Source organism: Atta colombica, unplaced genomic scaffold (assembly GCF_001594045.1).
Source record: "Atta colombica isolate Treedump-2 unplaced genomic scaffold, Acol1.0 scaffold141, whole genome shotgun sequence".
Lineage (NCBI taxonomy): Eukaryota > Metazoa > Arthropoda > Insecta > Hymenoptera > Formicidae > Atta > Atta colombica.
Window position 1 is genome coordinate 2,253,970 of NW_017259230.1, and position 22,950 is coordinate 2,276,919.

Consider the following 22,950-nt stretch of genomic DNA (forward strand, 5'->3'; position numbering starts at 1 on the left):
TAATATATATGGTAATATAATATAATTAGGTAATATAATTAAATTTTATATATATATGGTATACATATGTGATATAATTAATAAATAGTATACATATATATGTAGATACAATATATATACACAGGATATATACACACAGGATGTCCCAAAATAATCGCCAAACATTTCATAGATAGGTAAAGCGAACTAAAGTCGAAAACTCTTCTATCATTTTGCAATTTATATGTATATATAATTTATATGTTATAGTATCATGTTTTTGGTACTAAGTATCTCAAGAGACCATTTATCACTTGCTCATTTCACTGAATCACTTTAATAGCTTAGTATTTTAGCGAACTTTATGGTTTCTTCGCTGAGTATAGCTGCTCATAAAATCTTTCTTCATTTTATAAAATAATCGTAACTTAAACTCGAGAGTTAACAGGATCATCAAGTTGGATTAGAAACGTATTTTTTGCATACAATTAATTCGACGACATTCATCTTCATTTTCAGGAACAACTGTCTAATCTTGTTGTTGATGAGGAACCTGGCGGAGATGAAAGAGTAGGCGAAGACAGTCAAGATGAATCGACGACGGGCAGCACTTCAGCATCTCGTTTAAATCCAGTAGCTCCTGATGAGGATACCCTCCCAAGTTCCTTAGATAGCCATGAATCGCCAGAATTAGCATCAACGTTCAGCGTCGATTCTGACAGTTCAGTCAGTAGTATGGATATACCTCTATTGCCTAGAAAAGAACGTATGAAAAGGAAGGCGGAAGTTCTTAGTCGATCTGGCAAGATTGGCGTAACAATTACCACGAGTAGTCCTAGCAGTGGCAGTGGTAGCCCCCCTCCGAGCAAAGTTCCTCGGTTATTGCCTTTGAAAAACAACCCCACAAATCCATCTTATGTAAGTTTCGATAATTATATATAATTATATAATAACTCATTATCATTTAACGCTATTAAAAATAAATTATAATACTAAAATTAAATTATGATATGAAATTAAAACAATGTTTTATATACATGTAACAAATTAAAAATACGTAAATAAAATTCTCAAACTAATTAATGTTGCAGCAAAAACTTAAAAACATTGATCTAATTGATATATAAAAATTTTTTATATAACTTGCGTACATGAATTGCCATTCATTTAGATTATAAAATGATAAAAGTGCGTCTAATGGATACACAAAAACATTCAAAAGGGAAATACTAAAAATATCAATAATGGCATTTTGATGTTGTATCTTCCTGATTGATATAAAAGCAAGATTTACATTTTATATTATAGAGTCACAAAGCCAACGGACAAAATCAAAGAAGGCCGTCATCCTCCAGCGTGAAATCGACACCGGAAGAACCTTTGCCGGCAGTGCCAACGACACCGGCACCAGCAGTACAGGACAAAAAACGTCCCGAAGCTGATGTACCTCATGGTCCGCCACCCTCTCTCCCGCGTGCACCACCGGCACCGCTGTCTCCTCAGATAGATACACCTTTAGAGCAAGTTACAACAAAGAAGAAGCAATTATCGGAACAAAAGCTGGACAAATCGAATGGTGCAGTTGCTGCTGACAAAGCGAACGGTCACAAATCACCAAGCCCCACAGACTCTTACACTAATAACAACAGGTTACACACTGTCGTGAATGGACACCATAGCCCTAATAATAACAATAATAATAATAATAATAATAATAATAACAATAATAACAATAATAACAATAACAACAACAATAATAATTCAAGCGTCAAACAAACCGAGATTTCAAGGTCAGAAATTTATGTTCCACTCACAAATCCTGGCACGGATTATTGGCACGCGAGAAACCCCGTGGCAGATCAAGTATTTATTACAGACGTTACTGTTAATCTGAAGACCGTTACCATCAGGGAATGCAAGACTGAAAAAGGTTTCTTTCGAGAAAGAGATCCCAAAGAAACTCTTTGAGCTTCAAGAATCTAACATCTTTGATGGTCCTGCAACGGAAGTATCCGCTCTAAGTTGTATTGAATCACAATATGTAAATATAAATTATTTTCATTCGTTAGATGTTGTCAGGATACCAAGCAAATTAAATTTTGTCTTGTGATATATCAAGACATCATGTTAAGTATCGCAATGAAAATCGCGAAAGTATCACGTAAAGATCTTGGAGCACCAATTGAAATCCCAAGAATATCAAACAGATGCTGAAAGATCAATCAGACCTAATTACAGGAGGATCTGCGATTTTTTTTAACAGAAAATTGATCGTTGTGTCCAGACAGATCATTGTGTACGATTTTATGTAAATTGATTATAAAGATTAGACAATGCCGGTATGATATTCATTACCGAGTATACATCATACCGCTATCATGATATATTTTAAAATGCTTGGTAGATTTTTAATTACGCTAAAGATCTGGAAGACATTAGAAGACATTAATATATCTTCTAGTTGATTTTATTATTTGCTTGTCTTAGAACGCTAAGAGAATGCTATAAAGTAAAAATCTTCAACTTTTGTTTTTACACTACGGGATATATATTATATACACGAGATATACTTAGGAAAAAAAATATTTTTCTAATTCATTTTTAGAATACTGAAACTGCTTCGTGGAAGCAATTTGGGGGGAGATGTTCCGAGTTATTTTGAAGAGAAAAAAATGGTTTTCAACACGTTACAATGTTGTATCCTATTCATCGGTGAATATTTTGCTACGTGCTGGAAAATAGTATCGCGAAAGAAAATGTGTAAATTATATTTTGAATGTATGTAAGAAAGTGTATGATTCAAAAATTTCAGGCGATTACAAAATGTCATTCGATTCGGAGGAAACACAATTGCGCGCAATATTTCAATCATTATCAATGGTGATGCGTTTTCTTGTTCGACTTAAATTAATTCGCGATACCAATTTAATAATAGATGCATTTCGATGCTATCGAATATTTTATTCGATTTTGTGTATATTCTCACTTGGTATATAATTAATTATTTTTATTTAGTATAGAAAATCCAGCATATATCACAATTGTGACAATTCCGCGAGATTATTGCATATCTCTTAGTGAATTCATTTTATTTGTAGATTCTGATTGTCAAATATCACCAAATAAGAGGATGCTCCTTTGATGATAAAGGCGCGTTGAAATTAGTACAACAATCCAAATCTAATTATATTCAACATCTGATTATATTTACACGCTACTCGGTATACTGTTACCTCGTTTTGGTGATGCTGTATAGTGTATTAGGCGACTTTCAAAATGTCTTTCAATCATTTCATGTAGATTGCATTGATTAAATCTTCTCATTATTACACTTATTACTATTCCGTTTACAATGCACGCGTCATCAATTCTTTCCGGTAAACGCTCTTATCACACAATAAAGTTTAAAACTCACTCATATTTCATGATTATATAAATGAAAATAAGGCTAAAGATAATGGCTTAATAATAATAAAAAAACATAAATAACAAGAAGGAGTTACAAGCCAGATTTTTATGTATTTCAAATGAACGAATGTCATCCTAAATAAAATAAACATAAATAAAACATAAGTAAAATTTCAAATGAAATACATAAAAATCTGGCTTGTAGCTCCTTCTTGTTATTTATGTTCGTTTATAAATGAAAATTTTATTCTCTGATTTGTGAGAAAAAAATCTATAAACTCTCAGAAAGATAAATAATTGAAAAAATTTACAATTTGCGAATAGCTTATGATGCCATGGTTGTTGTTGTATCTCAACAGATTGAGACATTTAAAAATTTTTCTTTCTCTTGAATTGAAAAAAACAACATACTATTTTGGAATATAGTATTACGTTTTCTCATTTTTTATATATTTTTATTTTCTTTAATTATTTTTCTTATCGAAGATTGATTTTTTTCTTCAAATGACGTTTACTGATTATTAGATCTCTTTGACATTTGCTTCTGTACGGAGCAAATATTGCGGTATTAAAGAAGCCACGTGAGAAAGAATAAAGAAATTCAAGCAATTAAATTCGAATAATATATTTGAAAAAATAATGAAAAGAAGTACGAAAATACAATAAGCTAATAATTTTTGTTTCTTTAAGCCCTGCGCACAATAGCAGGAATAAGGAATTAAGAATAAAGAATAAACGATTTTAAAAAACAAAAACAAATAAGGGCTAATGAGAGTTTTTTGCGCGATTGTGCGAAAATAAAAATCGTTTATTATCGAAAAACTATAGTATTAGTTACGCAAACGTTTCGGCCTACTTCGGCCATGATCAGTATGTCTAAACGTATGTTGTAAAATTCTCACTTCTTCATGACGATAGAATGGCAATTCAATCTCATTATTTTATTGGCAATGATTGACAATTCCAGTGGTAATAAATAACAGATAAAAATCCATATAGCCATGAAAGACGTGAACATCAAAAATCAAAGTCAAAAGATAAAGGATCCGCAAATTATTCATATTTAGCGATATAAATTCATTACAACCGTTCCAAATATTCATGGTCAACATTCAAATTAAATTGCAATTAAACGATTTTTATCTATCAGAAATCGGATATATCGGAGTACACGATTTCTGGGTTGAAATCGTTTATTCTTCTTCCTTATTCCTTCTATTGTGCGCAGGGTCTTATGCTGATATAATAGAATATTCTTCAGAAGATGCTCTGTGTGTTTCAAGCACAGTACGTTAGCTACATAGTTTCGTTTTACATTTAGGTGATAGGTGACCAAATACAAGTGACAATTATGCTTGCGCTTATTTGCAAATGAATAAAATATTTAATATATATGTTTCTTTCTCGCATATTTATAGGGACAGAAATTTGAAATTAGCGAAATTAGATCAGTGTCTCAATACTTGCTTTTGGAATTTCTTGTCATATATATTAGACACGTACAGCATCGCTAAAGCGCGATGTGGTTACTTGATGGAGCAGAAGACTACAACATGGTAGGGCCCCTGCTATGGATAGTGTTATGTTAAAGAAAAAGAGTTTCTCGGGTTAAATATATATTAAACGTGTTAAGTATATATTTAAATATATTAAACACGTTTATATATTTAACATGCACGATACGTTAAATTTAAATATATATACGTTGCTTATTTATTATAATTAATACGAGAGAACTTTTAGGTTTCTACGTCCTTAATATAATTGTAATTAGAATGTATTATATATGTGCGGTGTGTCTTATTTGTGAGTGTGTTCGGTAAGATGTTATTTCTTGCATCTAGCACGATTTATTGCGTGTCCCAATGGTCATTGGGACACAATGAGATTTTAGAGAAATTTGTCAAAAAAGGAAATTCCGACAACTCCTCTTGGAAAACAGATCAAAGAGATAGATCTATGTGCGTGTTTGTTCCTTTTGTTTTTAAACAGGGGCCATTCGCATAAGATTTAGATTGACATGTTCGTTATAATTATCAATGCGAAAATTGAAGTACATTTCATATTGTTGTGTAATGTAAACCACTGTATATATTTATATGGAAAGCGTTTCCTGTAAAAAGAAAATTGTACATACATAGTTTGAATGACACTTGTACGTTTCACTATGATGGGCGGAGCATGTGTGAGAAGGATGGCTTATATAAATCTTTGAATTATCAGTTGTACATAGATAAAGAGATGCGGAAATCCCCTCCCCCCTACCCCTTTAGTTGTAAATGTAAAATTGCAACTAATAGAGCTATAGAGAGAAAAAAGAGAGAAATCCTTTTTTTAGCTTTAGAATTTCAAGATAGACTGTGCGCGTACCTTCGATATTGTTTCTGTACTTATAAATATATTCAGACTACTTATACTGATAAAAAAAAAAAGAGAAAAGGGAGATGAAAAAAAAGACATGAAACGATAACGCAGTGACTACGCAGGCATATACGATACGTGAACCCCGGTAGTACCAAATTCAACGGTAATTTTAGTTCTGTCTGGTACAGATTCCTTATATTTCAATAAAATCTCTACTTGAAGTCAGGCTGTTTTTAGATCCTAGATCTCTTCCTCGCGAAACTCAATGGCACTCGCATGCCACAATTCTCATACATCTGCCTTATATAATAGTATATAATAGTTACATATAACTCGAACATAATAATTATATATAACTTATCTTTTTAATCTGTGAGCTTTAATGATTCTTGAGTGAGTTAACCTTGAGTGCGATTACGAAGAGTAAAATGTTAGTTTTCGTTTATTTCTCTTATACAGCTTTTAGTTCGTAAATAAAAAAAGACTATAAGTACATAGAAATAATTTTAAAGTTTTTTTTTGTCAATCTTATATATAAATATGTATATATTTTTTTACATACAGGGATATTTTGTATAGACAAAAAAATAAGATTTTACGAAGGCAATCGGAAATCAGAAATTTTTCGTCGACTGCATTGAATAAAAAAATTTGATTTGATCAATCAAATCAAATTTTATATCACTTTTTTGTACATATATACAGATATATAAATATCCATTTGACGCTTCTCGCGACATAATGTAGACAAGATATATTCTTGCGCATGTTCAATTGGTACAGCCAATCAGAGTAATCTTAATCTTTATTCCGCCATTTTTTTGAATTTTATTTCAATATGCCTGCTATGACAGTAAAAGTCAGTTTCATGTATAATAAATAATCAGTATTATTTGTAATATGACTTGCAATTTTTCATCACGTCGACATTACTACTTATTATTTATCATTTCTTGTTACTATTTATTTATTTCATTTTATTAGTTTATAACTACCAAAACTTGATCATCTGGGCTCCTATTCTTGGAAAAAAAAACGTGGAAAAACTAGGGAAATATTATATATGTATATGTAATACTATCTCTATAGGTGCAAAATATTCTTAAAATGTTATATAAATATTATTAAAAAAGTTAAAATAAGTTATAATATTTTGAGAATATTGTATATAATATTTTTTAATGTTTGAGAGTATTTTATTAAATGTTCACTTGTGCATGCGTGCGTGCGTGCTTCTTTTAACATCCCTGCAATATTAAAATATTAATATTAATTATTTTTATATTGGTGCAATTTGAACAATCTAGTAACGCGAAAATGTCTTATCAGTCTATGCGTCTTGTGTTTAAATAATGTTCGGTGTGATTTTACGTATCCAGTTACAATTGCACGTCAAAATTATTTTTAGTTTAAATATATTTTTAAACTAAACTGTGTAGGTTTACAAATTAAAGTAAATGTTACGATACTTTTTAATGTTCAATATTATAATAACACTAATTAACGTTACTTTTAATAATCATGTAATATTGTCAGGAGTGAACATATAATCATCCATTAATATTTCAAGAATATTATTTAATATTATATAATTTCAGTTAAATATTCTTCAAATGTTACATTTAACATTCTGGAAATATGCCTAAAATATTTTTTAATATTAAAAAATATTATGTGCCTATAAAAATATTTCCCTAGTTTTTCGTGTTTTATAGTTGAAAGCACGGATCATACTTCTCGACACTTCTTACACAAAATAATTTGTATCTTACGAGCTAAACGTCGGTAAGTAATGTATAATAATAATAACGAAAGACAGAAAAACTAATTTGAACTATACTAGATTGCAGTCAGGGATGGGCAAAATACTCAAAAAATTTTATTTAAATATAAAATACTCTCCAAAAAGTATTCAAATACGAAATACAAAATTTTTCAATAAAATAAAAATGTATTTAAATACGTATTTTAAATACATATTGTATTTCAAATATCCACCATTGTTAAAGATACATTCCGTTTCATGGAATTATAATGCATCATTTATCCTTGTTCACCAAATTTAAATAAGAATAAATGCAGACATAGGAGTGACTCCAACTTTCTCACTCTCTCATTTTTTTAGAAACATCTCACTTTTTCTCACTTTTTTGTGTAATTGTACATTATTTATAAATTCAGGAATTTTGCAATTTGTCTTATATTTTACAAAAATTTAAATTAAATATCTCGATAAAGAAAAATTATGAAGAAATTTAAAAAAATGCAATGAAAGACAAAAAATAGGACTTCAAAATGGCATTTGAATTTTGTATCTGCAACATTTTTTTCCTAAATATATAAAATTGAAAATTGATTTTAATGTTTTTTTGTTATTTGTCGAAGCGTTGTATCTGAATAAAATTTCGTCGGATAAAATTTTACAGATAAGTATTTTAGACTTTAAATTTTAAAATGAAAAAAATTGATTTTTTGCATAAATATTATATTTTTTATTCTTTAAAATTTTTTTAATAAAAATTATTTTTTTTTAAATGTTTTCAATTTTGACACTAAAAGTTTATGAAAAAAAGTGGAAAATGTTTATTATAATATGATTGAGTCATAGTTTTTCCAAATTTTTATAAAAACTATTTCGAACGTTAATTTTATAAAAATTGTTAACGACCGAGAAAAAATTTTTAAAGCTCTATTTTTCATATGTATTTTTAGAAATTCCTTATCATTTTTTTTTCATCGAGATATTTAAGTTTCTATAAATTGTAAGAAAATTGCAAATATTTTTGAATTTATGAACGATAGTGTTAATATCAATATTAAAGAAGAAAATAAAAAAAAATGTAATATATATATGAAAAAAACTGTATCAATTTAGACTTGATGTCGAGTGTTAGATTTCTTTAAAAGAAAAGTTGTTAGCCCTTATTTTTACTATTGCGATAATGGTTATCAAAAACATTTTTTATCGTAATTTTTTTTCTTTTTTTCTAATCCATGAAAAATTATTAAAAACTTAATGATGTTTAGTCATCAAAAAATATTTGTTTAAATTCACTAAATTTATAATTGTCAATGTTTAAGTGAAAATCAAGTAACTAACTTCATGTTTTTTTTTTAACAATATCTTTCCAACACCTCAAATTATTGGAAGGATCTCTCGTTAGCGCATAGTGCGATAGCATACATTTTTTGCACATCGATTAATGTTAGTAACTTTTCACTGTTTTATTAATGAGAATATTTTATTTCAAATTAGCCAATTAGCGGCCAATTAGTGGGCATAGTGATGATGGACGTAAATTCTGTAAAATATGGAGTATATATTCTGTACATAAGGTATGCAACATTCAATGCAAAGTGAATGAAATAATAGATAAATATTCATAAAACATTGAAAGATGAGTTTACTAACATCATCTCACAGCAATCGACAAGAGTCGATGTTAAGCATTGATAGTAAATTCAATATGGCAGCTACTACGAATTACTCCAGCCAATCAGAGAAATATATCGATCACGTGACACTTTGGCTGCGTTCGCTTTGACGCTCATAAGTGCTTGTGAGCATTAATCGTCTTTATTTAATATTTATTAAACAAAAGATAAAACGACGCTTGTAAACGCCAAAGCGAACAAAGTCTTTGTGAATCTTTATTACATTATAGAGTCTCTAGCTGGATTGTTAGCTGTATTATAGCATTTGTTCTCTTGGCTGCACTATCGCACACTAGTGCAACATTCAGATAGTGTACCGTGTTTGCATGGCTGGTGATAAGGCGTCGTAAGCGAATGTATCTATTGATAATTGATGATCATCATAAAATTGAATTAGGTTATGTCAGTTAGTGAGACCTCGAAGTTTAGGAATGCGAAAGAAATATGAGTGAACGTGCCTGTGGTATTGTTACAAATAGCCATCATACTGATATTGTTTTAAAATCCTACAGGTACTGTACAGTTATTAGTGTGATCTTTTTAAGAAACAATAAATGTTTACCGCGCTGTTACATTTTATTTTTATTTTTATAGCAATCGAACGTTACTGATCGTAACACACTTCAAAAAGTTTGGGACATTGCTGTTAATAAATCGCGAATCCGCTGTGAATGGTTACAATAGCGATGTGTTCACAATAAAGTAAGTCATGTATTTGTAAGTTATAATAAGTAAGTTGTAATAATCATAGTAAGTATGATAATTATCATAATGTAATACATATTCTATAATAAATTAGTAATAAATCAGAAGCTAGAAATTGACCAATCATAGTTAATTATTCTTCTTGCATTTGACTATGTTTTTTTTTTATGACTAACAACACACTTATTGTAGAAGGCCCATTATGATTACGATGCTTATCTGGCAATACGATAGTCAATAATGAGAATGAGGTTAGATGAAATCCGCGAGCATCGCGAGATCGATTGATAGGCCAAACTACAGAACAATATTAAAAACATTATTTAAAACAATATTAAAAACATTATTTAAGACAGTATTAAAAACATTATTTAAGATAATATTAAAATGATTGCAGCATTACGATAAATGCAGATGACCCTTAATGTATTATCCATTTAATAAAAATTTACAGGACAGTCTTTGGCAATGAGAACAATGACATTGATTTAGCTGCTAGATATATAGCACAACAAATTAACATTGAGAAACCATTACTGCTGTCAATAGCACTAAAAGACTATGACTTGAATATTTTGAAGTCTATTGTCACTGCTATAAATCAGATAAAACCATGGTAATGTTACATTAGTTAAAGTATCATGAGCTTAATCTTTGGTCAACTTGTCATTGGCCCACCTGGTAGTGGGAAAACAACATATTGCAATGCAATGTCCAAATTTTTGAAGTCCATTGGAAGGAAAGTAGCTGTCATTAATATCGGTATATTAATTTAATATTTATTCTATAATTCTTAATAATAGTATTGATATTAATTGATATGGTGTGATAAAAAAAGTAATGTTATGATATTATAACTGATACGATTAAGAATTAGAAGTATGATTATGCTTTTTTCCCTGAAATCTAAGACTAAATCTAAGCAAACAATTGCTACATTTTAGATCCGGCAAATGAAAATATGGAGTATATTCCAGCAGCAGATATATCTGAATTAATTAAACATGAAGAGGTCATGGCACATTTTGGACTTGGACCAAATGGAGCTTTAGTTTACTGTATGGAATTCTTAGAAACCAACATCAAATGGCTTATCACTAAAGTTTTGAATTTAAAAGATCACTATCTTATTTTTGATTGTCCTGGTCAAGTGAGTCGTTTTTCTTTTCTGTTTTTCTACCTTACATCTATATAATGTTAAATAATGCATTAGGTTGAGTTATATACGCATCATAAATCAGTGAGCCAGATAGCAGAGAAATTGAACCAGAATTTAGTAAGATTATGCAGCGTGCATCTTGTGGATTCGCATCATTGTAGCGATCCTGGTAGATATTAATTTACTCGAATTAGTTACATAAACAATTATAAATTGTTAAAAATTGCTAATCATTATTATAATTTATAGGAAAATATCTATCCTCTTTAATTCTTTGCACAACAGTGATGTTACAAATAGGCTTACCTCATGTAAATATAATGACAAAATTTGATGAAATGAAAAAATTCAGCGATCGGCTAGCATTCAATATAGATTTTTACACTGAAGTACTGGATTTAAATTATCTCTTGGAACAGTTGGATGAAAATCCCTTCACTGCAAAGTAAGTTAAATATAACTAAATAAAATTGTGTCATTAAAATTGAAATAGAGAAAACCTTTATATTTATAATATTTTATAGGTACAAAAAACTTAATACTTCGCTAGTATCAATAATCGAAGACTATAGTCTCGTTAGTTTTATACCATTGGATGTTACAAACAAAGCATTGTTGCTACAAGTAAAGAACGCAGTAGATAAAGCTAATGGATACATATTCGGTGGCAATGAGCCACGAGACGTTCAAACGTTACTCGCATGTGCAGTAGGAGCAGTCAATGAAACTGAAAGGATGTCAACATTGGATGAATATTTATGAACATTATCACTTTAGAGTGATTCTAACATATATCTCTATTACATTCGTTTTTATGTAAGAATATCTTGACATCATTTTTATTGTGTTTATAAATAATAAATGCTGTGTAATTGATAAAAGTGCTCTTGTTATGTGTATTTTTCAATCCAATTGATTAACAAAAATTTGTGCTAGATCATCATAATCATAGACCCTTTTTAAAAACGTGTCCATAAGTTTTAAACCAGAAATAGTCTGTAAAAGAGCAATATTTAGTAAAATGCATTAAAATGCATCCTCATAATTCTCATAAATAAATAAATTACTCACGATAATGCCTGTATCCAGAGTAATGAAGCAGAGAGGTATATCCATGGAAACTCCAGGTTTCAAAGTGCCAATTATTGTGTCAGACATCCCACACCAAGCTATGGAATTATTTGACTCTAAACTCAGTAATAATTCCATACTTCTTTCTCTGTATAAAGAAATGAAAGAATTATTATTATCATGATAATTCTGTGTATTTTTGTACTGTAGTCACACTTACGATGTATTTATTATATGACATGTACAATTAACTGGTTCTTCAAGATAAGCCTTTAAAGGAATATCCTTTATGATAACCCTCAGATCTCCATATTCAGGTGCCTGAGACAAAAGTATGTTAGTTATTTTATACATAACTTTTATACGTACTCATTGAAGAATAGTACAACATACCATTCTCTGCAATTGACTCGTTTGCAATCTTCCTCTTTCTCCCAAATTACTTCTCCACACAATATCCAATTTACCAATATTTGTTGCATTTTGCATCATTTTCGGATCTTTTAACAAGCTTAATTGTGGCTTTAAACAATATAGATATTGTCTACTACAGCCTGCATCTAATAAATTTACACTTCCATAGATAGAGTCTCCCTCGTCGTTTGTATTTAATGTAGTCACTAAAACATGATGTGTTTCGAGTTTAAGGCTTTTTTAACCAGTATTTATAATCACATTATTTCAAAACTATCTAAAGATGCTAATACGATTCTTTAATTGGCTTATGATATTCTTAAATATAATTATGAATACACACTTTAGTCAACATTCACAGTCAATGAGAACTTACCGCTAAATAAGTGGGATGATTCAAGAGCAACTTTTTCTAAGCAAATTGGCCCAGCTGTTAGATTCTGTATTTGTGCTTCGAGATATACCTCATCTGACTTTAATAAATATTATCATGAAATCGCGAAAATAATACACACACACACACACACACACACACACACACATACACACATAAGAATATTAATATATCATAGTATAACTTATGTGAATACTTAAGTATTACCTCTGCATTATAAAATTTAGTCTTCACGTCAAGCGGTTTAACTACCTGGAACTTGAAATACTTTCTAAATGATAGTAAAGGTCCAATCTGATTTGTATAAGACACTTCACAAACTAATCTAGAAATACAAGAAAGATATATTTTCCATTTGAAGAAAAAAATGAATTTTTTTAATACAGAAATTTATAAATATCCTTACATATGGGTACCTATTTCCTTAACTTCATGATGAATAACTTCATCTACTGTACTGTCAGGTGCTAATTCTTTTCCTTCCAGGTTATTGCTAGAGAGTGGAATAACTTGGGTACTTGTTTGTAAATCTGCCTATAAAATGTAGAAATGTGTACAATGTTAGAAAATATAGAAATGCATTTGTCAAATAAGATCACTTGAGATAAAATCTTAATGTATAATTTGAACTTACTTTTACAGTAACATTTTTTACCACTTGATTACTGCCATTGTGAACACATAAATAACTAGAGAATATCTCTCCTAAATATATATTTCTGAAATAATAATAAATATCAATTTCAATATTTGTTGAAACATATACTTTTCTTGTTATTAAACGCAAAAAAAAATTCTCAGGCAAGAGACATACCCAAAACTTTGAGGCAATACCATAAATTGTCCTATAGCGAGTGCCTCCATGCCTTGCAATGTCGTACAATCATTCTTAAGTTCGTTGTTCAATGTATTACCTGGCAAGTCTGTAGAATCACATGTGACAACCATGGGACTAGCCAAGGTAGGTCGTGTCAATCTCATTACTATAAAAAAACAATTTGTTCATAATTTTATTAATGAATATAATTCTCTTCTATCATTTCTCCAATTAAAAAATTGTTGTACATGTATCAAATAGTAATACTCTCTATCTCTAGATAAAACATAGAAGTTATGATATTTAAAAAAATGTCATTATAACTTTGTCAATTAAAAATGACAAATAAAGTCTGACATATGATGTCAGAAAGACGTCATGATGACGTTCTTCTGACATCATATGATTTCTGTGTTCTATCTGGGTAGTCTAAATATTGAAAAGCAATATAATTCTTACTACTTCGTGACAAGTTACCTTTCAAAGTTAGCAAATGTTCACTTTTCGCTTTGACTTCCATTTTTTCTGTTTAAACGAAAAAAATATTAAACAAACATGGTTAAATTATTTATATATCATCGTGTTAAATCAATGTCACTTCAGAAACCTTTATTATTTTATGTCAGATTTGTAACTGCACCACAATAGTACTTTCTACACTTTTAGATGCTTTCTACACTTGAAATAAAACAGCCACATATTATTGGGTAGTAGAGAGAAAAAAAAAGTAAAAAATATACAAGATTTCGCTAAAAAAATAAACTAATCAATAAATCGAAAATTAATTTTTTAATCGATCAAGTCGACATTATAACTTATTTCAATACAATTAAAATATAGTTTCAATACAATTTAAAATATAGTTTTAAAGGATTTAGTTCTTTATTTTTAGAAATTATTAGAATTAATAATGCGATATTTGTTAATTGCAATATTACTTTTTAAGTAAATTGATTCGACTGATTTTTGGCATTTTTGCATAATATGATAAAATAATTTTCAACATATATCGCAAATATTTTACAGAGACACTTTAATAATAAAAGAAATATGAAAAGAAAGAGAATGTAATATATATAATTTATATCTTTTAAAAAGATTGATGTAGTTTCCATCATTTCCGACGATTATATTGTCCTAAGTCGATATATTTATTGAAGACGTTGAAAGAACGCGCTATGAATCAATGAATGCGCTATAGCTATCAGTTAAAATAGAAATGTCGAGGGATTTATTTCACAAATATGATCTTAATGGACCATGTTGTGATTTATAGTTATAATTACATATTTATTATCGTATTGTAATATATACTTTCCGTCCTCTGGATGAAGGTATGCTTGCTTGATGCATTTACCAAAAAGATAACCTCTTTTGGTGCTTCGAATTTTGAAGAATCGTGTCAGCAGCCGGTGGATTTGCTAATTGTACGCTATATAATTATTATTTTACGCTTGTTCATTACGTAACTATCCCTTCGCGCAATACTGTTATTTCAAGCCGCTCGCTAGTGATTCACCTCTAGATTTTGCTTATATATATGATATTTAGTCTCATATCATCTTTTTCTATATATTTTTTCAGTGTATTATAAACGAGCAACTATGTTTGACCAAAGAATCATAGCAATCTGTTTTCTTGTGTGCTTTGTAATAGTATTTAACTTCTCTCTTCATCGCATTGAAGAAGGTCATGTAGGGGTGTACTTTCGAGTAAGTTATTTTTCCATTATCTTCAATAGTCTTATTCCTTTTAACTCTGAATATTTGTCAGGGTGGTGCACTGTTACCTCAAGTGAGTAATCCAGGATTTCACATGATGATACCATTTTTGACCACATATCGTTCAGTTCAAGTAACACTACAAACAGATGAAGTGAAGAATGTGCCATGTGGAACTAGTGGTGGTGTTATAATTTACTTTGATCGTATAGAAGTTGTAAATATATTGGATGCAAATAGTGGTAAGTTGTGAAGTAGTCACTCTTAATTTTTAAGAATATTGATATATTATATATTTTTATTATTATATATTTTTATTAATATATTAATACATATATTCTTGTTTAGTTTACAACATGGTGAGAAATTTCACAGCTGATTACGATCGCACTTTAATTTTTAACAAAGTACATCATGAATTAAATCAATTTTGTTCTGTACATACATTACATGAAGTGTACATAGATTTGTTTGATCAAATTGATGAAAATCTAAAGACTGCGCTTCAAAGAGATTTGAATGAATTAGCACCTGGTCTTAACATACAAGCTGTAAGAGTAACAAAGCCGAAAATTCCTGAAACAATTAGAAAGAACTATGAATTAATGTAAGTACTCTGTTAATTAATTGAGTTCCTTTAAGTTTCAATTTTTTTTATGTTTTTATAGTTCATATATTAACTTGCTTTGAATTGTTCAGGGAAGCAGAGAAAACGAAACTGTTGATATCTACACAACATCAGAAAGTAGTGGAAAAAGATGCTGAGACTGATCGTAAGAAGGCCATTATTGAAGCTGAAAAAGAAGCGCAAGTTGCAAAGATTCAATATAATCAAAAAATTATGGAGAAAGAATCCCTGCAGCAAATGGCTGCGATAGAGGACGAGATGCATTTAGCAAGACAAAAGAGTCGTTCTGATGCAGAATTTTACCAGATGAAAATGCAAGCTGAGGCGAATAAATTACTTTTGTCTCAAGAATTCTTAGAGCTCAAGAAGTACGAGTCATTGGCACACAATACGAAAATATATTACGGGCAAGACATTCCAAGAATGTTTGCATATGGAAGTTGTTTGAATGATGTCAATTTCAAATCTAATAGCAATATTGAAGAGAAAAAGTTATGAGCAATGAACAATGCTACAATTTATATCTTATTATTATTATTATTATTATTATTATTACATAAAATGAAATATGAATCTTATCTTTTTGAACAAAAAACTTTTACGATAAAAAATTGAAAAACTTTGAAAAATTTACAAGTTCCAGTTGTGCGCAGGCACATTTTTTTCTATATAAAACATTACAAACATAGACTATACACACAATTTTAAAATTTCGGAGTGTTACTTATTCCTCCAAATTAATTGTACGAGATTAAAATTTTGTATGAATGTATTAAATCCATGTAGATAAGAAAATGCATTATGAATACACAAATATATAATATCTTTTTTATTATACATAAACAGTTTCTTTAATACAAGACGATAAAGTATTATGTGATAACTACACAATCATAAATTATAATAATTATAATATAATTACAAAAAAGAATATATCTAGACTTGAGAAAATGAGAATTGAAATAAAATTTAGTTATAGTTATCAATAAACTCCAATAACTATTTTAGAAACGACTTTTCTTCAAAGAAAAGACTTGTTTTCTTAAATGAGATAAAAATGTTAAAATTATATAATATTTAAAATATTAAATTTATGTTATGGTTTATGTTTTATGATTATTAATCTCTAAAACAGTGTTGGGATTTACTTGCACATTTTGGCCGATTTTCAACTTGGTTCCCCTCGGTTCCTGCCAATCGACATCTGGGCGCTGATCAACGTGAATGAAGATGTAGAAACCAAGCTGAAAATCGGCAAATAAATCGGCCAACACTGCTCTTTGTAGTAGTTTGTATTTTTTATTAAATTTTTCATTTATAACTGTACTTCGATTTTTTTTATATGAAAATATATAATTGGTAAAATTGTTCATTTATCTGTCTCTTTCCCGACCCCCCCCTCTCTCTCTCTCCCTCTCTGATATATTATTAGAGAATAAAAAAAATTAATGCCAAATTTAAAGGAAAACAAATTTTTGTTTATTTAATATATATGTAATATGTTTGGCATTGCCTTTTTCACAAGGAAAAATTAATCGTTTTTCAAATTTAACAAGTTGAGAAATATTGGGATGAAATGAAATGAAAATGTGTCATTTGACTTTTTTATGGTGTTCCTTCATTCTACGCATATGAATTTTGGGCTCCTTCAATGGTAAGGATTTAACGTCACTTATATTCTGATTTAGTGTCCGTAATTCCTCCAATGCTCTTTTAGCTAATTTCCCTTCTGGCGTAGTCAATGGTTCCAAAAGAAGCATAGTCAGAGCTTTCTTTAAAAGATCTTTAGCTTCTTCCAATTGACAGGTCAGCTGCGTTGAAGAAATTTCACGTGCGGAATAAGATCGATTTGCCAATATTATTATAGGTAAATGCATCTCGTATAACATTATGCCTGAAATTTATAATATTGATAAATATTTTTCGTAATTATATAAAAATACTTTTATAAAATGTTATAATATTTATTTATTAATTTACTGTTTATTTTTTCTACATATTTACAATTTGCTATCAGAATCTTTTATATTCTATAATATATAATTAATATATAATTAGAATTAATAATTAGAAATAAGCAATATTGATACCTTTTAAACGTGATATACCTGGCTCTACTATATCTAAGACATCATAGATTTCCTTACATGTATCCAACATTTTTTGTACAACCTTTTTTTGAGGATTGAGAGATGTTATTTCTTTTCTACAAGCCGTTAATAATTTCTGCTTTAAAGATAACATTAGGAAGTGATTGGTATGCAGCGATCGGGATAATTTTTTAAGCAAACTGTCTATCTTCTAAAAAATATTAGCTATTATTACTGCTATAATGATTATGAAAAAAAATGTTAAGTTCTAAATATATTTCCAATTTATATAATCACGAACTTTTATGTCAACGTCTTCACATTCGTCGATAAGTGTTCTGCATATGTTCAACGTAGCTCTGATTAAACGACCGCCGTAGGTTTTCTTGCACATTTGACATTGCCATCGACTTCGCTCATATGGATCGACGATGGAAGTATCTTGTACGCCTATAAATCCTTTTTTGCAACGCGGACATAACACGCTGCTCAAATGCGACTGCAATTCATATGGATCAGTACATAAAGAGCATTCGCATTCGAAATACTTTCCTTCTCGAAGATGATCCTTTCTATCAATTGTACCCTAGTTAAATATATTGATAATCCAGTATTAATTCCAAGCAAGAGACACAGATGACACAGTATAGTGTAACATAAAGATGAAATAATTGTGTTTAACGATGATAAATAATGATCGAAAAAGAATCAATGAAAAAAAAAATCTTAATTTCAAAAAAATATCTCTTTACGTATTCAAAAAAATTTCTTTGGTTCAATGAAAATTTCTTTGAAAATAAGATATTGTACATTCAAAGAAATAAGATATTGTACATTCGAAGAATTGTATTTTCATTAATTCAAAGAAATAATTTTTTTTAATACGAACAAAGAGATATTTCTTTGAAATTAAAATATTTTTTTCAGTGTATAATTCTGTGATTGTTACTATGTTATGCGGGGTCTACAATAGAAATCGTAGCAATCGTAGGATCTTAAGTCGTAGAAAATTGACCAATCATAATCGATTATTCTTTTCATATTCGACTGTGATTAGTTAATTTTCTATGACTTAAGACTCTATGACTTTACACTACAGTGTTTATATATTTAAAACAAGAAAAATATTTTAAAATTCACTTATATAGATAGATATTGTTAATAATAAGAATCTTTAAATCTAACGACAATGAAAATGTTTTTGATAAAAAGGCAGCTTTTAATTAAATCATTAGATATTATTGAATATATCTTAAATTGAATCTTTGAATAATATTGAAATATCAGCAAAAAAAAGCAACATATTAATTTCATCATATTTATGTAATTACTGACCAGCAACGACGAAGTATAATTGAAAAGGATAGGTTCATTCTGTTTGATTGCTACACTTGCATAAACAGTAAGCTGAAAATTGTCGTCTACGGTGAGATGAGTATTGCCTCTGCAATCATGAGCCATCAAAGTTGCTTCAATGTATAAACCTCGCAGAAGGAAACCATCAAGAGCACTAGGTGATCGCAACTCAAAAGTATTCACATCCAAAATTCCACACAATTTCTGCATTAATTCCGTGTTTGGCGGCTTAATCTCAGCCGGCCAACGAAGCCTTCGAATTACCTGTGTTACATACACAATACTGCACGTTATAGAATGGGTCAATATCTTTTGGTAAATATTGGAGCAAAAGTTCTGTGGTATTTTCCTAAGCAGAACAACAAGTCATGATATCAATATGAAGTCAAAATGACTCCAAAATAATCATTAAAAATCATTTTTCATTCATTTTTGATTCATTTTAATATTATTTTGACTTGCTGTTCTGCTTGGGTTGTTAGTGCAAAATTATATATCTTCATTAAAAATGATCAAAATTTCAAAAAATTAAAAAAAAGATTTTAAAGCTTGAAAGCTCTCTACTTTCAAAAGGTTACTATATTTTTTAAATAATCATGTAAGTTTTATAATTTTTATATATAGAAAACTACGAGCTGAAAAAAAGGAAATTTTTCTTCTCACTTTATGGATCTGTCATGTGTCAAATTATCAAATAAATTTGCGAAAATTTTTGACTATCTATATCGTGAAAGTTTGGAATTTTCTTTACAAAATCGTTTTTTAAAAATGTTTCTACAATTTTTTATTCTTGAATTATTCGCGAGAATAAAAAGGAACATTTTGACTTTGCTCATAACTCCATAAATTATTGTAATTAAGAAAACAGATTCTTAAAGCTGAAATATTGTTTTATCGAATAGTATCATGCTAATTTTTTAAATGTAAAATATATAGAAATTTGAGTTAAAAATATGATATTACTATCCTTATAACTATCCTTATAAATATTGCGCAATAGAAAAAATAATATCACATTTTTAGCTCAAATTTTTTTTTAAATTGGCAATTGCACACCAGAGCAATGTTTCAGCTTTAAGAATCTGTTTTATTAATTACGATACGATGATTTTTAACGGAGTTATAAGCAATCAAAATCAGAATGTTCTTTTATAACATTTAATCCGCGTGTAACTTGATAACAAAAAGTCATACGTTTTTTTTAAAACAAACATTTAAGAAAAACTTTAAGCTTTCACGTCAGATTGTCGAAAATTTCACAACAAATATATATATATATATATATATATATATATATTCTGTATATAATTTTGAGCTAATAGAATTCCGCAGAACTTATTCAACTCAATATCTTAACAATATTTACGCTATTCTTTTATTTTACGTAATAAATTGTGAATTAAACATTCAAAATATATAAAAATCTGATTTATGCAAAACTCACGTCCACAACATTGACTTCTCTGTCCCTCCAAACGGACGTGCCAATCCTTTTATCCAAATGAGCCTCCATACAATCTATTTTTTCCCACATAGCTGGATTCTTGTGTTTTATTATCCATAACCGCAAGGCCAATAAAATTCCTGCTGCATCAATTCCATTTTCTGTTAATAGATCTCGATTATCTTTAAATATTTGGCATTCTTCATTCGTATGATGATTTATTCGTATCTTCAAAGATAAGAAAAAGAAGATTAAAAATGATAATTCGAAAGTATCATAGTGTTATGTAACGCACGCAGCAATTCTCAAACTTTATTTTTGTTATATTATTTTTGTCTTTCTTAGATAAGCAAATCTTAGATAAACAAAATTTACAGTTACTTATTGCATACATTTTTCTCAAGTAATCTTGCTTGTAAGAGTTTTTAAGTTTTATCCATCATGGTGCGAATATATTTCTTTTCTCGTATGATAATAAATTCTTTTTCTTTGAGAGAATTACGGATGTAATGTACTCCAGTTTATTACCTCGCATGCTACGCTGCACAGTGGCACAAATTTACATCTGGAGCAAGCGTACTGCCTTCTTTCGCCAATTTTTGGTAACGTGCGCATACAGGCAAAACAAAAACAATCCTTCTTATACACCATCGGACCAACTGCGATCGGTTCTTCCCGAATTATAACTTCCCCTGATGCTATGTTTTTAGCTGTTACGAGATACCTTATAAATAAAAGATATATATAAGATTACAAAAATAGTTACAATTATGCAAAATTAATAAATATGTAATTACTTCAATATATAGCACAAACCATGTTTATTTTGTAAATGCAAAAAGTACTAAATTTATTTTAAGGACAAAATCATAAACATATAAAGGAATTCATTTCTTCTATATTAATTCTATAATTCCTTTCAAAATTATTTAATGAAAGACAAAATCAAGAGTGTTTGCAAATGATAAGATAATATTTTCAAATGATCATATGTTTCGTAAATATAATCAATGTATAATCAAATTGTAACAAAGTTTACAATTTGATTATACATTGATTATATATTGATTATATTTATTGATAGACATGTACATAAATTATGCAAACGTATTAATATTGTGCTAAATAGCTAATTTGTAATTGCAATTATACCTTCCAAGTTTTTTCGAATGCGCAATCTTATACTTCGCAGTGGGTGTCATGTCTCCAGATTACTTCCTTCAAGTTAGCAATAGTCGATCCGTAACTGGCATCAGTAAGCAGGCATCAGTAATACGAACCGTCTTCCTTAGGCACTCACACGATACGCTGTATTATTAGACATCGCATGGCATCGCGCGCAATCTGTAATGTTAGTATGCAGAATGTGATGCACGCATTGGCAGTTACAACAAAACGATAAAAATTTCTTTATTTTTGAATAAGAACTTCAAATTTAAAAAATTGCTCTATTAAGTATGTTATATATGTATAACAAAAAAAGAAAAGTCTATTAAATATCTTTTCAAGACATCTCATACTGTTGAAAAAAATCCCATGTAAATTTTTTGTATACACATGCTATATTTATAATATGTATACATATATTTGATACAAAATCAAAAATATTCTTAAAATGTTGTATAAATTTCTTTAATTGCCATTCTTTTAATTATTGAGATATTCTCAATTCTATACGAAAATAATTCAATAATAATCAAGACTATTTTAAGTCATTGTAATATATTACACATAATATTTAAAAGAAATTTGTGTGTATATTTAGGATTTTCAGGATGATATTTCTCAGTTTATCCTGTTTTCAATTTCAATCATATATATGCTATACATATATATTTATTTATTATGTGTTTAAGTTCTTGCGAATTAGATATAAATATTTTCCATATAATTTTCTCTTGATTAATAAATATAAACAGATGGAATTGGCTATTAGTAATAAGAAATCTCAAGAAGTATAGCGTT

The 22,950-nt window shown here is 28.9% G+C and overlaps 5 protein-coding genes across 10 annotated transcripts in view; 3 read left to right on the forward strand and 2 right to left on the reverse strand.

Moving 5' to 3' along the window:
* LOC108684884 (probable serine/threonine-protein kinase samkC) overlaps nt 1–2,325 on the forward strand; it is a 13,754-nt gene extending 11,429 nt beyond the window's left edge. For all 5 annotated transcript variants that reach the window (XM_018189408.1, XM_018189413.1, XM_018189409.1 and 2 more), the window contains exons 5-6: nt 499–897; nt 1,288–2,325. In XM_018189408.1, the coding sequence (XP_018044897.1) occupies nt 499–897; nt 1,288–1,947 (1,059 nt within the window). In that variant the 3' untranslated portion in view covers nt 1,948–2,325. The remainder of the gene's footprint in view (nt 1–498; nt 898–1,287) is intronic.
* A 7,100-nt stretch (nt 2,326–9,425) lies between these two features.
* Nucleotides 9,426–11,925, forward strand: LOC108684880 (GPN-loop GTPase 2). Its single transcript, XM_018189405.1, has 7 exons — nt 9,426–9,698; nt 9,781–9,888; nt 10,346–10,653; nt 10,836–11,041; nt 11,105–11,219; nt 11,300–11,495; nt 11,575–11,925. The coding sequence occupies exons 3-7, from the start codon at nt 10,533–10,535 to the stop codon at nt 11,810–11,812; spliced, it is 876 nt and encodes a 291-aa protein (XP_018044894.1). The 5' UTR covers nt 9,426–9,698; nt 9,781–9,888; nt 10,346–10,532; the 3' UTR covers nt 11,813–11,925.
* An 11-nt stretch (nt 11,926–11,936) lies between these two features.
* Nucleotides 11,937–15,115, reverse strand: LOC108684877 (trafficking protein particle complex subunit 13). The gene is made up of 11 exons (XM_018189401.1): nt 15,061–15,115; nt 14,224–14,271; nt 13,744–13,912; nt 13,564–13,648; nt 13,336–13,463; nt 13,137–13,254; nt 12,912–13,008; nt 12,515–12,741; nt 12,342–12,442; nt 12,122–12,269; nt 11,937–12,046 (listed from the first exon to the last, which is right to left on the reverse strand). The coding sequence occupies exons 2-11, from the start codon at nt 14,264–14,266 to the stop codon at nt 11,954–11,956; spliced, it is 1,209 nt and encodes a 402-aa protein (XP_018044890.1). The 5' UTR covers nt 14,267–14,271; nt 15,061–15,115; the 3' UTR covers nt 11,937–11,953.
* Nucleotides 14,974–16,593, forward strand: LOC108684878 (erlin-2-B-like). Of its 2 annotated transcripts, none has more exons than XM_018189403.1 (5): nt 14,974–15,080; nt 15,331–15,458; nt 15,520–15,709; nt 15,816–16,074; nt 16,167–16,593. In XM_018189403.1, exons 2-5 carry the CDS (start codon nt 15,351–15,353, stop codon nt 16,591–16,593), a joined length of 984 nt encoding a protein of 327 aa, XP_018044892.1. In that variant the 5' UTR covers nt 14,974–15,080; nt 15,331–15,350. The 2 variants fall into 2 exon arrangements, with proteins under 2 accessions (XP_018044892.1, XP_018044891.1); XM_018189402.1 differs by lacking the exon at nt 14,974–15,080 and adding an exon at nt 15,095–15,173.
* Nucleotides 16,594–17,671: 1,078 nt separating this feature from the next.
* Nucleotides 17,672–22,271, reverse strand: LOC108684925 (protein msta-like). The gene is made up of 7 exons (XM_018189468.1): nt 22,138–22,271; nt 21,514–21,709; nt 20,986–21,213; nt 19,521–19,805; nt 18,487–18,771; nt 18,186–18,396; nt 17,672–17,989 (listed from the first exon to the last, which is right to left on the reverse strand). The coding sequence occupies exons 1-7, from the start codon at nt 22,185–22,187 to the stop codon at nt 17,688–17,690; spliced, it is 1,557 nt and encodes a 518-aa protein (XP_018044957.1). The 5' UTR covers nt 22,188–22,271; the 3' UTR covers nt 17,672–17,687.
* Nucleotides 22,272–22,950: the final 679 nt, after the last annotated feature.